This window comes from Nestor notabilis, unplaced genomic scaffold, assembly GCF_000696875.1.
Source record: "Nestor notabilis isolate BGI_N333 unplaced genomic scaffold, ASM69687v1 scaffold22481, whole genome shotgun sequence".
NCBI classification, from domain to species: Eukaryota; Metazoa; Chordata; class Aves; order Psittaciformes; family Psittacidae; genus Nestor; species Nestor notabilis.
Window position 1 is genome coordinate 34,296 of NW_009916321.1, and position 14,580 is coordinate 48,875.

Below are 14,580 nucleotides of genomic sequence, written 5' to 3' on the forward strand. Positions count from 1 at the left end.
AGCTATTGTATCTGGTCACATAACTTGCCCAAGGCAATGCAATTCCTGGTAGTTTAACGGGAGCTGTAAAAAGTCCAGTCTATCTTCATTGCATTTAATATTATTTCAACTGATATGCTCTACTATAACTAATAGTGTATCGTTTGCCTTCCAAAATGTTACCCCAAACCTTTCAAGATCCTGTTGTCAATAGCTTGTGACTGCAAAGCTGATCACTCAGGCTGACATTTTCATCAACCACATTTGACACTGTCAGGTCAGGTGTTTATTTAGAATGACCTGCTCACTTCTATGAAGAATGCTAATGACAAATACACTGTCTTAACTATGGAGGGGAAAAAACAAACAAACAAAAAACCTTTCCTTTGGAAATCTCTGGTATTCCCAAGGATAGCTGACTTTAACTAGGAACGTATCCTTTGTGTTAGGGGTACACTGCTGCTTATTTTCAAGCAAATCTACCTAAATTCATCCACATGATATAAATCTCTAAAAACCTGCAGTTGGCCGTATTCTTCCAATATGCTAGAATACATGTCTTCTGCCCTGCAAAGAGGGTTAAAACCAAACTATCCGTGTAAAGGCCAGTTACAACAGCTCTATATTATGACAGCAGTAAGACATCCAGATTGCAAGCACATACCAATCCTCTGCATTTCATTCAGAAGAAATAAAATCTACACACAGACAAAAGGAAACAGAACATAGGGACAAGGTATCTGGTGAAATTGGAACAGGAGGGAAGAACAGAACATGTAGCTGTAGGCAGAAACCGGTCAGGCAAGGATCACAGGAACAGAAATAACGAGATTAGGACAGAAGAAGAAGGGTACACATAAAAGATGATGAAATTAGCAAAGCCGGAGCCAAGAGAGAAGAGAGGCAAAGACTTGTAGAGCAGGGAGATCTGAGTAAAATCACCATGGTATTTGCTTAGAGTTAAGAACAGCACTAAGAAAAGCTGGATTGGAACAAGGTAGAAGGAACAAAGGTCAAGTCCAAGATAACAAGTAGGATCCTGTCTGCTGAAGTTACCGCTTCCTGGTCCACACTAAAGATCAAAATAATCAAGTACATCATTCTTAAGATATCAGCATCTACCCATGAAAACAACTAGAAAAGATGCTTTCTCTGCTAGTTCTGTTGCATGGAGGGTGACAACCAACTGCTATCACCAGTTACTCTGCAAGCTCAAATCACAATGGTCCTAGCCATCCAAGGACTTCAGACCAGCTGCTGAGCTGTTGAACTAGAAGAACAGAAAGTCCACAAGTCCACCTTGTAGCATTTTGCCTGTATCATAACACCAAAAAAACAAAAAACAAAAAAACCCAAACCAAACCAAAAACAAAACAAACAATCAAAAAAAAAAAAACCACAAACAAAAAAACCCAGGGAAAACTTTAAGAAAAACTGTATGAGAACATCAAGATTACAACTTGAAGCCATAAATTTGTCCTGAGGCTCGTTGTTAGATCTTTTCTGACAAACTCCCTAAATTCGCTAACTCCAGACTGACACACATGAATAAAGGGCTGGCTTTCCACACCATCACAGCTAAACTGTTTCTTAAAAATCAATAATCAGTATTCAGCAATAACACAGCTTTGCATCTCGAACAGGACAGTATCCTCTAACAGTTTAGTGGAACACTAGTCCAGTACCTACCCTTTAAAAATTGTCACATCTTTCTATTGCAACATCTCAGAGCACCAGGGATTTTCACAGAAATTTTTACTGCATTTACATTACGTATACTTGACAAAGTATACATAAAGTATGCATTGAGAAGGGTTTAGAAGCATGCAAAATATATCTGTAAGCATGAACCAACAAAGACTTACTGTTTATAAAGCCAGAAAAGTTGAAGATGGAAATATTGAGTTTGTCTAAACAACACCCACTGATAAAAACCCAAGGACTGTGATGAAATCAAGTCTAACAAACAAAAGAAGCGTAGAGCACAGAAATGAAAGGCCTGTTGCTTGTATGCCAGAAAAAAAGCTGACCTCTGTTAAAAGCCATTACTTAGAACTAGTCCTACAATAGATGTCTGAAAAGTGTGAAACTTCCCATTACCATTGACAGCTATCACCACATGGAAACCCAAGATTCACTGCAACATCATCGAGCATTACTGCCCTGATCCAGAGAAACAGTCAGACCGTACCCACCAAAGAAGACCCAAATTACATCACAGTAATGTCCAGTTTCACTTAAGCTTTGTAAAACATCTGGAATACAAAACTTATTTTCCTGGTGCCATCCATTCACTATATACATTTTAATCTCCATCCTTTTTAATAATTTTTTGCTTTCTGTTTAAAAAAATAAAATCTGGCTCAACCAGTCAAGACAATCTTTTGCAACAACTGAGCCCGTGACCAGAGCAACAGCTAACAGCAATACTTGAAATAGCCTAATGCTGTTACAACTTATCAATGGACTGATAAGATAACGTCCTGTGCCTGCCTTTCTCCAGCAGAAAGATTTCAAGCTAGGCTGCAACAAAACCAGAAGCTGCTTTGCTTTTTACTTTTCTCCTGCATGAGCTCTGAATGAGAGCAGCTTCAAGCTTGGCCATTTAAGCTAACTTTGGGAGAAGAGGAAAAAAGCAGTTATCTCCCAAATCATATAAATGAGCATCAGCTAGATGTTTCCTTATGGTAACCTACCACAGTTAACAAGAAAGGAAAGAATGAATATGAGGAAAATAAAAAGAAACAAACAGGATTTTATTTAAAAATGCTTTCACTATCTTTCTTCTCAATCTTTAGTAAAAGAATAAGGATGACCTGTCTAGAAAATGCCTACAAGTTAAAGCAGACTCAAGTGTCCAAGCCAGACACCTGAAACCTTTAACTGCTTAACATTGCATAGTGATAGGATTCCCAACAACATCTTGAATTCTCTAGCCCATTTGTTCCGTTAAACAATTCACTTTCAGACACGCCACTGTACTACTTCCTAGAGACAAACACTGTGTCCTCAGCATAAAATCTGTCACTACTGTTTGGCACAGACCAACAATCAAACAAAACTATTGAGAATTGCAGAGCTGTTCATGTTGGAAAGGACCTCTTGAAGCCATCTTGAGCAAACCCCTGGCTCAAGCCAGGTCATCTAGAACAGGCTGTCCAGGACCATGTCCAGCTGGGCTTTAAGTATCTCCACAGATGGAGACTCCACAACCTCTCTGGCAATTTCTATCAGCATATGACAACCCTCTCAGTAAAAAAGTGTTTCCTTGTGCTCAGATGGAATTTCATGTGTTTTCATTCATGCCCACTGCCTCTTGCCCTGTCAGTGGGTGCTACTGCAAAGAGCCTGGCTCCCTTGTCTTATTCCTTCCCATTAGCTAGTTGTACACATTGATGAGATCCCCATAAGCTTGTCTTCTCCCATCTGAACACTCCCCGCTCTCTCCTAACACCAGGACTTTGCTGAGTAGTCCGTCTCAACAAAGCTGCTTTCCAGCCAGCTGTTCCCCAGCATGTACTGATGCACAAGGTTATTCTTCCCCAGATGCAGGATTGAATACTTCACTTTGCAGAAATTCATGAGATTCCCATCTGCCCTCTTCTTCAGCCTGCACACTCCACATGGCAGCCTACATGGCATGGCAGCTTGTAGGTTTTGTTTTGTATCAGGACTTCAAGGTGAAAAAGTAGAAATCATTTAAGGTTTATCTTAACTTTGCTAGCGCGTGCAAAAACTGCATAGCACTTGATCTTCACTAAGAGTTCACCTCAGTCCTTGGCACATTTTTTCCCCTGGGAAAAAAAAGGAAGAAAATACTAATTTTTTTTCCCAATCCTTGGAGAATTTGACATGAAGCTGCAAAAATAAAAGGCTCTGGTATCAAAATACTCGGGTCCTAGCTTATAAAGTAAGCTTCATAGGTAAGTCTTCTTGTGTGTAGCAAACAAGTTAACTAAATCTTTCTAACCAACTACTAATGTACTGTTCATGTTTCTTTTGATCTTTGTATGTTAAAGCCACTTCTCACTAGATCACTTTATATGTATTAGGATATTGTTTTACTGAAATATGTTTTACAGACTTGTAATACTATAGTGTAACTGCTGTTTCACACTGTTAGTTTACATAGCTGTGAAACAGTTATGTCCATACTCTAATCTTATCTTTTCTTAAACAGCCATCCATTTGATGAACCATATTCTCAAAGAGGCACACTCCCAACCAAAGTGCCCAATTCAGGTGCTCACCCAGGTGTAGTTATGTTCTTCACTACTAAAAAAAGTAAAAAAAATAAAAAGTCCAACAATTTATTTTTACTTCTTTACAGACTTAAAAAAAAAAAAATAAAATCACCATCTGATCATATAGATGATCCAGTTCTATAGACATGACTTCTTACAAAAAAGAACAAATCTCCATTCATTACCTTCTCTGCATACACTAGAATTTTCTCTGCTACAGGCCTCTCCTCTACAAGACAACAGCACGGTTCAGATCGACATTGCTGAAACCTTGAGAAAGTCCTAAACTAGCAGGTAGTGCCATTATTTAAGAATGACAGATGATTCTCTATGGTTAAAAGAAAACTGCTGAGCACTGCAATTCAAAAACCTCTGCTAAAGTTGGACAAAGCAATAGGGTCTCCCTCCCCATTAGGAACAGCCACAACATTTAAGTATTTTCTGCAAAATGCTTTGCTTTTTTATGCAGGCCACCAAGAATTTTGAGCCTTCCTGTATTTCAACACAGTCTATTACAAGCCTGCAAATACACATAAAAGTAAGTAGAAAACAAATGACATAAAGATTTGTGATTTTTCTAGATTCAAAATTAAAAGCCACTAGTAATTTTGAATACCTCTTTGCTGTGGAGCCAACAATTAAAATCAACTATTATAGAGTATCTTCAGAAACCAGAAGGTTTTCCCAACTCCTTGCCACATATCATTCCTGTAAAAGTATCTATATTGAGAAAGAACTCTGTTATTTCTAGATTTCGCAAACTGACAATTTACAATACATTTTCTAATCTTTTGATTTTGTTCACTGATGGGAGAAAGGGGTTCCTCTGTTTTATTTGTGTCCTTTCTGGCGGAGAAATAATAAAATAAAAGGACAGCTCTTTGAGAAGCTTGTGTCAGCTTCATTGTCAAGACAAAGGTCACTGCATTCCTATTCATGATGACCTATAACTGTACCCATTTAAAGACTTCATTATGTTGCATTAGAGGGACCTCTTTCTCAGAGGTTTTAATTTAGCTTCATTGTAAGAAGAGCAAAACATGCAAGCACCAGAATATGGTGTTAAAATATTAAAAAATTATTATTCTAGCTACCAGAACTCTTACTCCATTTGCCATTCACCCTTAAGATAACATGTGTGAAGCATGATTTCCAGAACAATGTAAAACAAAATATGAAACTACTTTTACTCTAAAGTGCCTCTCTAAACTCCGAGATAAATATGTAATTAATTTTACTGTACCTACACAAAAATCTCTTAAAAAAATCCAAGTTCCAACATCTCAAGATGAGTAACTGGTTTAACGCTCATCTCCCTAGACTATTACATGTCATAATAATTGATTTTAATGGAAGTAAACCTGGAAAAAATTACTTAGAAATGCTAAGGAAAACTTTTAAACCACCTACACATTTCATACAGACCTAAACTCTACACTAAGATCAGCAAGTGTACATGTTTGATTATAGGTTTGATGGATCAAGTACATGAACTGCTTCATGATACAATTTGACCTAGCTTTCTAAGGTTGACACGTTTCTTAAACTAAATAGGTGGAATATTTATAGCAACACATCTCCATTGATTGCTGTTGAATAACCCTCTGGACTAAAGCTGTCCGGACCCAAGATAGCAGAATTCTGGCAGAGATTCCTGCACTTCATTTTCACAAAGTGAATCAATATTTGGAAATGGCTTCAAAGGTCCTAAAAAAACAACAACCCCAGGTGTTCTAAGAAATGAAGCTTGCTGCACTGTCTCTCACAATTCCAAATCAATGACTACAGCTCAGTTGCCAAAGGAAGGCCACGTTCTTTCTAAGATCGTGTGGTTGCCTACTACCTCTCAAGATACAGAGGACTGTGAGCTTCTATAAGTAAACGTGTTGCCACCACCCTGACCAAATTCCAAGCTATAAGCTAACAATACAGATGACTCTTCAGCTGCATAAGCTAATCCTTATTACTCTCATTTTCCAGTATTACCAAGCACTTCCTAAGATAATGTATTTTTCATTCCAGAGATGAATTTTGTCTAAGACATAAGATCATCCATAGGCATATTTTACTCACCATAATTTAAAGCCCCTCAGCAAAACATGCAAGATGGTTTATTACACATCTATGTATTTCCTCATTACAGGAAGGCAAATTAAAGCAATTCTAAACCTCATCACTCAGAGAGTTGGATATGGATTTGTAAATTCTATTCTTCAAAACAGGTTTCAGCCTGGTTTTGTTCCCACTTATCTCAGAACATCAAAGCATCCAAAAAACCTTCCACCTGAGAAAAAAATGTTCAGAATCTCTGAGCAGACTGAACCATCCTTACAATCATCAGTATAATTTCTGGCTATAATCCAGCACTTGCACACATCATGTCCCAGGCAAGACTCTAACCTCCTACCCACTGGGAACAGAGTACAAGCAGACAGAGAAGTACAAACTCTAAGCAAAAACTGTAGGATTGAAAATAAACACTCTTTTGGACTTTGAGAAAAATCAAAATTAAATCTCATTTGCCTACAGCACAAAGTAAAGGTTCCTTCTAAACCAGAACACAGGAATATTCCAAATGATAATAACCTAGCACTAGATAAAGCAGGTTTCAGCATTAGAGGTTGCACAAGTGCTACTACAGAATATCTGATGCTTGCTGCACATCCTGTATAACCATCCTTATATGGCGCGTTAACTCACAGAATGTTTTGATATTTGTAGCACTAAATAAGATAGTATTTAAAGTACATTTTAAGATAAGATACAGTATATTAAAATAATCAAAGAAATATATTCTTAAACTAGTTCTTAGTTAATTCTTCGAGTCTGGCTAGATAATATTTTATCAAATTTCAGACCAAGTCCCCAGGTACACAGGCAGCCTTCTAACATAGCATCATACCATTATCTAGGACAACCTTGGGTTTAAAATTACCAAATTCACTGGAATTTAACAAAAACAAAGCATTGACAAATATCAATATGAAAATACAGTAGTATGCTATATACAAAAGCTTACATTGCTAAAAAGATTATGAATCAAGAATTGTAAGTCAAAAAAAAGCCAGAACTAAAACTTCCTTTTAATCCTTAATCTTGTACATGCATTGTGACAGACTGATTACATGATGACACAGTATTTTTTCCAAGCAACACTGCATTGCTCTTTGCATCCACAACGAATAGGATGACAGCACTCGAGAGAATGAAGCAGGACTGTTTAACAAGGCTGCTACCAGCAGAACCTGGTTTCACTTGTTGCAGATGCCAGATTTACACAAGATGAACACAAGAAAAGACAACCTAGTGATTGAGGCTCCTGAATGTCACCTTGAAGAATTAAATTACCCCATGACTCTGCCCCACAGCTATCTATCCACTTGATTCTAGAAAAACAGCAATTTTACATTTACTAAGATGGTAATTATTCCTCAATTTCTCTCCACAGAGACACAGTTTGAAATAGCATGGGTCTTACACCAAGGAACTCAACTACAACCACTGTCAAAGAAAGAGATCAACTTCCAGAACCTGTTCTTCCAGGTCTTAGCTGTGAAAATGAAACTGGGCATCCAAAAGTAAATGTTTAGCATAAGGATCTATAAAACCCATAAATTAGATTATCAGTATAAGGATATGAAACAATACCTTTTCTTTTGTAATGTAGCCAGACATTACTGCCTGTGAGAAAACAAAGAATGTTGAAATAAATCTGGGCTTTAACGGCAAGAGAAAAAGGAAACGCAAGAAACACGTTTCTAACAAGATGGATAATAAAGTCTATCATAGCTATTCATTTGGTAAACAGGGCATATAACCTGTGTTCCACATTAAAATTGCCGCTTGGACTGACATACCAAACAACTGTAACAGCCTGATCCATTATCCTGGAGGGGTCATCTTTGGAGATACAGTCACCAAACTTTCAAATCTCTGACTGTAAAAACATTTTCAAAAACTCCTAATTGATTTTTATCAGGTTTTCAAGAACAGTGATTCAACAGGGGACACCCACCAACCTAGTATGAAGTTCTAGCTTGGCAGGAGGGCGATTCTGCTTTGTTTATAAAGAAGCATGAGACAAAAACACCAGTGGAACAAGAGAGTTTTCTTCCTTAATCTTATTTTAGGAAATACATGAGCAATTTTGCAGAAGTTTCCCAGAGAAAGATAGGATGTGGAGCGTGAGACTGACAAAGCCTGGAAAATTCCAGCCCAAATGTTTGAAGTTGGTAGTCAGCAGTGGCTAAAATCAGTATCTTCCATTTTAAAGTGACCTTCAACACATACAACAGAAAACTGTGAGGCGGTAACTTACACATTCGCACACATACCTTCTCAGGTATAACAAACATTGCCAGAGTCACAACTGCAACTTCACATGAACAACACTGACTTCTAGTTGGTGGGAAAAAAAAGCAGAAGCATCAGACAAATACAGCTTTCACCCTGTAATACTGAGGACCAGGGGAGGACGGAAGACCATACAACTGACAAAACAAAAAACCCACTAACAGAATACATTGAGTTATTCCAGTATCTTCCCAAGGCCTTCATGAGGTACCAGGCAGCTTTTCTTCATCAGCAGTTCACAACCTCAAATTGTGATCTCCCTTTGCACCATTATATTTTCTCATTTTTTTCAACTCCTTTTCGCTGCACCAATTTCTTACTCTTAGAATTTCACTCACTACCCAAAAGTCTGTGTCAAATTGAAGTAATTCAGGAACTACCAGAAATTTTAGCAAGCTGTTCTAGATCATCAGCAGGCAGGTGAGACATGCACTTTTAGTGGCTTGGGGCATACAGACACATTCACAATTCAGGGTGCCATAGTGCACTTGTTCCAAAGCAAATACTTGTCATGTAAGCTACTATAATAAGAGGTTTAACCGTTTACGTACCATTTTATATCATCATATATATAAATTCTTCTTTACACTCCTGTTTAGTGGTAGGAAACAGCTTATCATTCCCCTTTCTTCCTTTAAAAACAACAAAAAACTAAACCAGGAACTAAAGTGGTAAAGTAAAATCTCAAGAGCCATTTTGCTTTCCTTTTTCTTTCTCTCACTGCCACATTCCTAAAGCTTTAGTCTGTAGTCTTACTACTGCTTACTATGGAATTTTCTAAAACCTAGAAGGCAAAGCCATACTCTGATTTCTATGCATTTCACCATATCCTTAACCTTCTTTATGTAAAGAAAAATAACTTTGAACTCCGTATCAAATTAGGAAAAGGTCTAGTTCTGTTCTATCCAGAAGCGTTTTTGAATGACTACTAAGCTGTGGAAAGAATGTTCAAAAATCCAGTCATTTCCCCCTCAGATTTTCTTAAATGATTCTTAAGAATGTTATGAATATTTAACATTTAGCATATTTCATATTTACTTTGGCAAGTTTTCATCCTTATTTACTTTTCAGCATGCCAACAATTTTTCTCTGGTCCATGTTATTGTCTTAATTGAATTTGCTATCTTCTGTTCTTCAATACTCTACTTTTCACCCATTTCGAGACTTTCAACACTGCTACTCTTAGATTCATGCAAAATTGAAGAGAAATACAGATGAAGGAAATTAATATACCATCTTCAGATTACTTAAAATGCTTTAAAGTATTTTGCTGCAATACTATTTTTACTAGGCTTTCCTTACAATACAGAAGCTAGAGCAACACAATAAAACAAACAGATAAAGGACCTTCAAAAATCTTTAAACAAAATTGTACTATATATGTGTCGTTCTGGATTTCCAGTAATTACAAAATGTCTTTGAAATTAACAATATGCAATTTATCTATTTTTAACCAAATATTTACCCAAATTTAACCCAGTATTTTTAACCATATTTAAAAAGACACAGATTAGAAAATATGAGCTTGTATGAACACCGTAAGGAAATCTGTTAGGTTTTGCATTGAAAGTTAAAGGTATGAGCTAAAGCTCTGATTTCTAAAACAGTGCATTCAAAATATCCAAAAAGAAACTGAAAGAAGAAAACTATCTGAAAATATGCCAGAAAGTTATGTTATTCCTTCTCAAAATTTAATCCCATAACATTTCCTTCATAGATTCTAAAAAGTGTGACTGGATAATAGAAGTGATACCTTTATGTTTTTCTAAATAATGGGTTTTATTAAGTTAAAGCAAACAGCCAGGACAATACATATGCAACTTCTACTACACACAATATAAAGAATGTAAATTATAACCTCTGTAAAACAAATGAAAAGGTTATGGACTTTTTCATCACTGATAACAGGCTGGGTTCTGGGATCAGAGAACAGTTGTTGTTTGCTTATTTAAACTGAAATAGGGCAAAATACATAATCAAGTATAAAGAAAAGGTTAATGGAGTTACATGGTTTCTATGAGAACAAACACTGGATTAGTAAGGAAAAATAAAAAAAAGATAGTTCACCTAGTAAAAGAGATTACAAGTGGGCTCAGGTTTCAATTTTTAGTGGTGAGGGACAACAGGAGAAATTACCCAGGATTTTTGTAACAATTCATTTAATAATACACCACTTTCATAACAGAAGTGTTTTACACTTGCACAATGTTAATAACTTTATTATACATGGAAGCCTGTAATAGGCTGATTACACAATAAGACTGCAAACAACCACTGGTACTTTCCTGACACCAGGAAAGTACATAAGACTGAAACATCACCAAGAGTACATAAAAAACCATCAGCATAAACATCACCAAAATTACATTAAAAAACTAATCAAAAAATACATTTGCAAAAAGTGGTTTAGAACAGTGCCACTGCCTTTCAGCAGCTTTGAATGGCCACCAGTATTTCTAGCAGGTTTCCGTGGCTCCACAGGCATTTATCAGGATTCACGTATAATAAATAATGTACCACAAAATATACATAAAGTAAGGCAATAATTCCAAAGAAAAGTTCTGTTGATATTAACAGGCCACTCAAGTTCTACTTTTGTAGTTGATGTCATCACCAGAAGCCTTTGATGGAATTGCAGCCTTAGGCCCTAAGAGCCTGCAACGATGAACTGCTGCAAACCCCTACTGTAAATAGCTCCAGAGACACCACCGGTAGGCTGCTGGGCACAGGGGTCTGAGTTAGCTGATCCTGATGCAGGACAGGGGCCACAGTATGTACAATTGGGAGTAGATTATTTCTTATTGTACATGGAAACCTTGACATAATTTTAAAACATGTGGGTGTTTATTGTTCATCATCTGATGTTATAAGACATCAGAAGGTACATAATAAGGTAAGCACGTTCTGGAATGTAAATCTTTTTAAATGCTAGCTATTAAGTCGGGGTGAGAGGGTGAGTAGGCAAGAAGGGGAAGAAAAGATGTAAATTAAAAAGCAGAAGAGACCCCAAGATCAAGTCCAGAGGAATTGGGATCACAACAAAAGAGAGGGAACCTTAACACACTAAAAGGACACGGAAAAGGGGAAGAGCAGGAGACCAACGTTTTTGAACCATGTATAATAAATAATGTATCCCAAAAAGCCTATCTGGATTATGACTGTAGTTTCATGTCGGGGTTCTAAAGACCTGAACCAGACACACACGTTTTGTTCTCGTGGTTTGTGTCAACAGAATCTCTTTCTGGAATTACAGTCTTACACAGGAGTTCTGGGGACATTATTGTTTATATTAAAGCTACCATTCTGGGCTCTTCATACAGACCCGAGAATATTTGCTCCACCTGCCTGGAATGAGCATCACCTGGAAGAACAAGGGTACTTTAAAAACAACAAGATTTAGGTAGCAAAATTCAGATCAGCCCAGACATAAGAGAGAGCAATTTGAAATGTCATAGATCCCTTCCTCAAAAAGCTGAGATATATTTGTCACTATCTGTAAATTGGAAGTTCCAATACACTACTGGTGCATAGAATTCCCATGCTTCATTACACTTTCCTGAGAGTAAAGCAATTAGAATAAACCTTAGTCCTAGGAACAAAGTTAATTTTTTGCATTTTAAACTTTTGGGCTACTCCCTGACAATCTATATAATGTAAATTTGATTGCTAAACATTGTCACTTGAACAAAAACACTATTTTAATCTATTGATTTTTGATTAAAAACCATAATAAACAGATCTAAAAAAAAAAAAAAAAAAATCACACTAAAAATAAACTAAATATGAAAAGTTGCATTGAAAGGGCATGTTACATTATTCTTAATAGGACCGTGTAGAAACATTCCAATGGCAGTGTTGTCAAAGTAAAACAAATATTACATTAAGAAGACCCCACAGCCTGGTCACAGTCGGGACCTTACCTGTAACTCTGGCTGGTTGGGGTTTTTACTCGTGTACTACATGGCTCACTTACATCAGACATCATATTTGTATACCCTGAGAAATCTGACACTGAAGTCCTTACTCTATGGTCCACTTCTCCATTAGAGTTAGTGATAAAAGTCATTGGCACCCTGCTGCCCGACTTAAACTGAGAACCAAACGCTTGTGCAAAGTTCTCGATCTGATAGGTTGATCTAGGCTCTATGTCCTTTTGAGGATCAATCTGGCTAGGTAACTCCTGAGATGGGATCTGAAAGCTTGCTGAGGATTCTAAGTTTTTCTGTTCCTTCTGGCCAGTCAGTTTCTGAGATGTTGACTGGTAGTTAGACGAAGTCTCTAAGTTTTTCTGCGGATCAATGAGATCATCCAGCTCTTGAGAAGGAGTCAACTGTTGATGCGTAGCCTCCAAAGCAGACAAGTAAAAGCCTGGCTGAGATCCAAGCAACATCCCAAACGGAGGTTTTGGCAACGCAGTTGGCAATACTGAGGTAACAGATTGGCTGAAGCCACACTCGAGCGGTGACGTAGTGTATATCTGTTTGTCTTGAAAGAGAGTGTGGTTATGGAGAGTTGAAGACAAACTAACAAACTGGAAGCTGGGTCCAAAAGCAAAGCCAGTGCTATTGGTTGTTCTTTCAAAGGCTTGCTGGAGGTATTTGGAGTATTCTTGCAACATGCTTGCTTTATCATTTGAAACTGTTTGAGAGTTAGGGCTCAAGTTTTCTTCCTGAACCATCTCCGAATGTTCTCCTGAGGTGTGCAAGTCCACACGCTGTTCAGTTATACTGAAAGGATCTTCTTTCTGGCCTTCCGATTTGTGAGAGTACTGGTCCAAAAGGCTCTGTAAGACTTCATCAGGAATACCTGACTTGTCCTGGCAAGACTTTATTTCACTATTTAAAGATGCAGAATCAATAAGAGATAATGGAGTTTCATTATCCATAACACTCACACCTGCAGACTGGATGACGGACTGCTGGGAAGTCATATGTCCAACATTAATTGAAAAGGCACTGTTACTGCTTGCAGTTTGTAAGTATCTTCTTTTCTTCGAAAACTGCATGGCATCATCGTAATTGCTACTTATCTGACCTGGTTTACCACCTGTACTTTGGAGAAGGCCAATAGTTTCTACACCGGTATTGCCTACTAGGCCTAGAGAGCCACTCTGTTTCCCAGACAGTGGTTTTTGCCCCAGAATATCTGGCAGTGGTGATACAAAATTAAGGTAGTTTTTGTCTGCCTGCTTCCTGCTTCCTTTTTTCAAGACCAATTTTGGCACCTTTTTCTGAAGTTCTTCTACGCCTGTGCCAACTAGACCACCACTGGAAGACACAATAGGAATATCAACTGCATAATTTGGCATGGCCACATTACTTGTAATTTGAGATTCAGTTACTTTGCTGCTACACTTACTTCCTTTGTTTTCAGTGGATGTACTTTTTGTTTTACTTTTTCTCCTTGAGGAACTTGTATTTCCCTGAGACAATGCAGCCAAGTTACCCATGTTATTGGATGATCCGGGCTCCATTCCAGCCCCTGCTTTACCTATGGCTTCACCACATGTTCTTCTGTGCTTCAACAGTCTATCAGTCCTTGAAAAATACTGCTGACAAGTGTCACATTTGTATGGCTTTTCTCCGCTATGTGTCCTCTTGTGTCTTTCCATGTGGTACTTCTGGATGAACTTCATACTACACTGGTCACACCCAAAAGGCTTCTCCCTACTGTGGATCTTCTCGTGCCTCTGCAGTAAGTACTTCTGGATGAAACCCATGCTGCACTGGCTGCACTGGAAAGGCCTCTCCCCTGTGTGAATGAGCACATGTCTGCGCAAGTGGTAGGAGCTCTTGAAGGCTGCGCTGCAGTGTTCACAGACGTGAGGTTTCTGACTGGGGGACGCAATGGCACCTTCTGCATCTCCCACCAGGGGGGGTTTGGATGAAGCACTTGGCTTCCTCTTGGCTTTGATTCCCTGAGTTTCTGGCTTTGGCCTCTTTGCCTTCTTAACCTGGGCATCATGCTTTGGCTCACCCGAGCTCCCAGGGGCGCCCTCGCCTCT

The 14,580-nt window shown here is 37.9% G+C and overlaps 1 protein-coding gene across 1 annotated transcript; it reads right to left on the minus strand.

The window, feature by feature from the left end:
* Positions 1 to 11,658: 11,658 nt before the first annotated feature.
* Positions 11,659 to 14,577, minus strand: ZNF281 (zinc finger protein 281; the record flags this gene model as incomplete). The annotated part of the gene is made up of 1 exon (XM_010024529.1): positions 11,659 to 14,577. A coding segment is annotated over one exon (2,085 nt), but the record flags the coding sequence as incomplete, so codon positions are not given.
* Between the last annotated feature and the right edge of the window lie 3 nt (positions 14,578 to 14,580).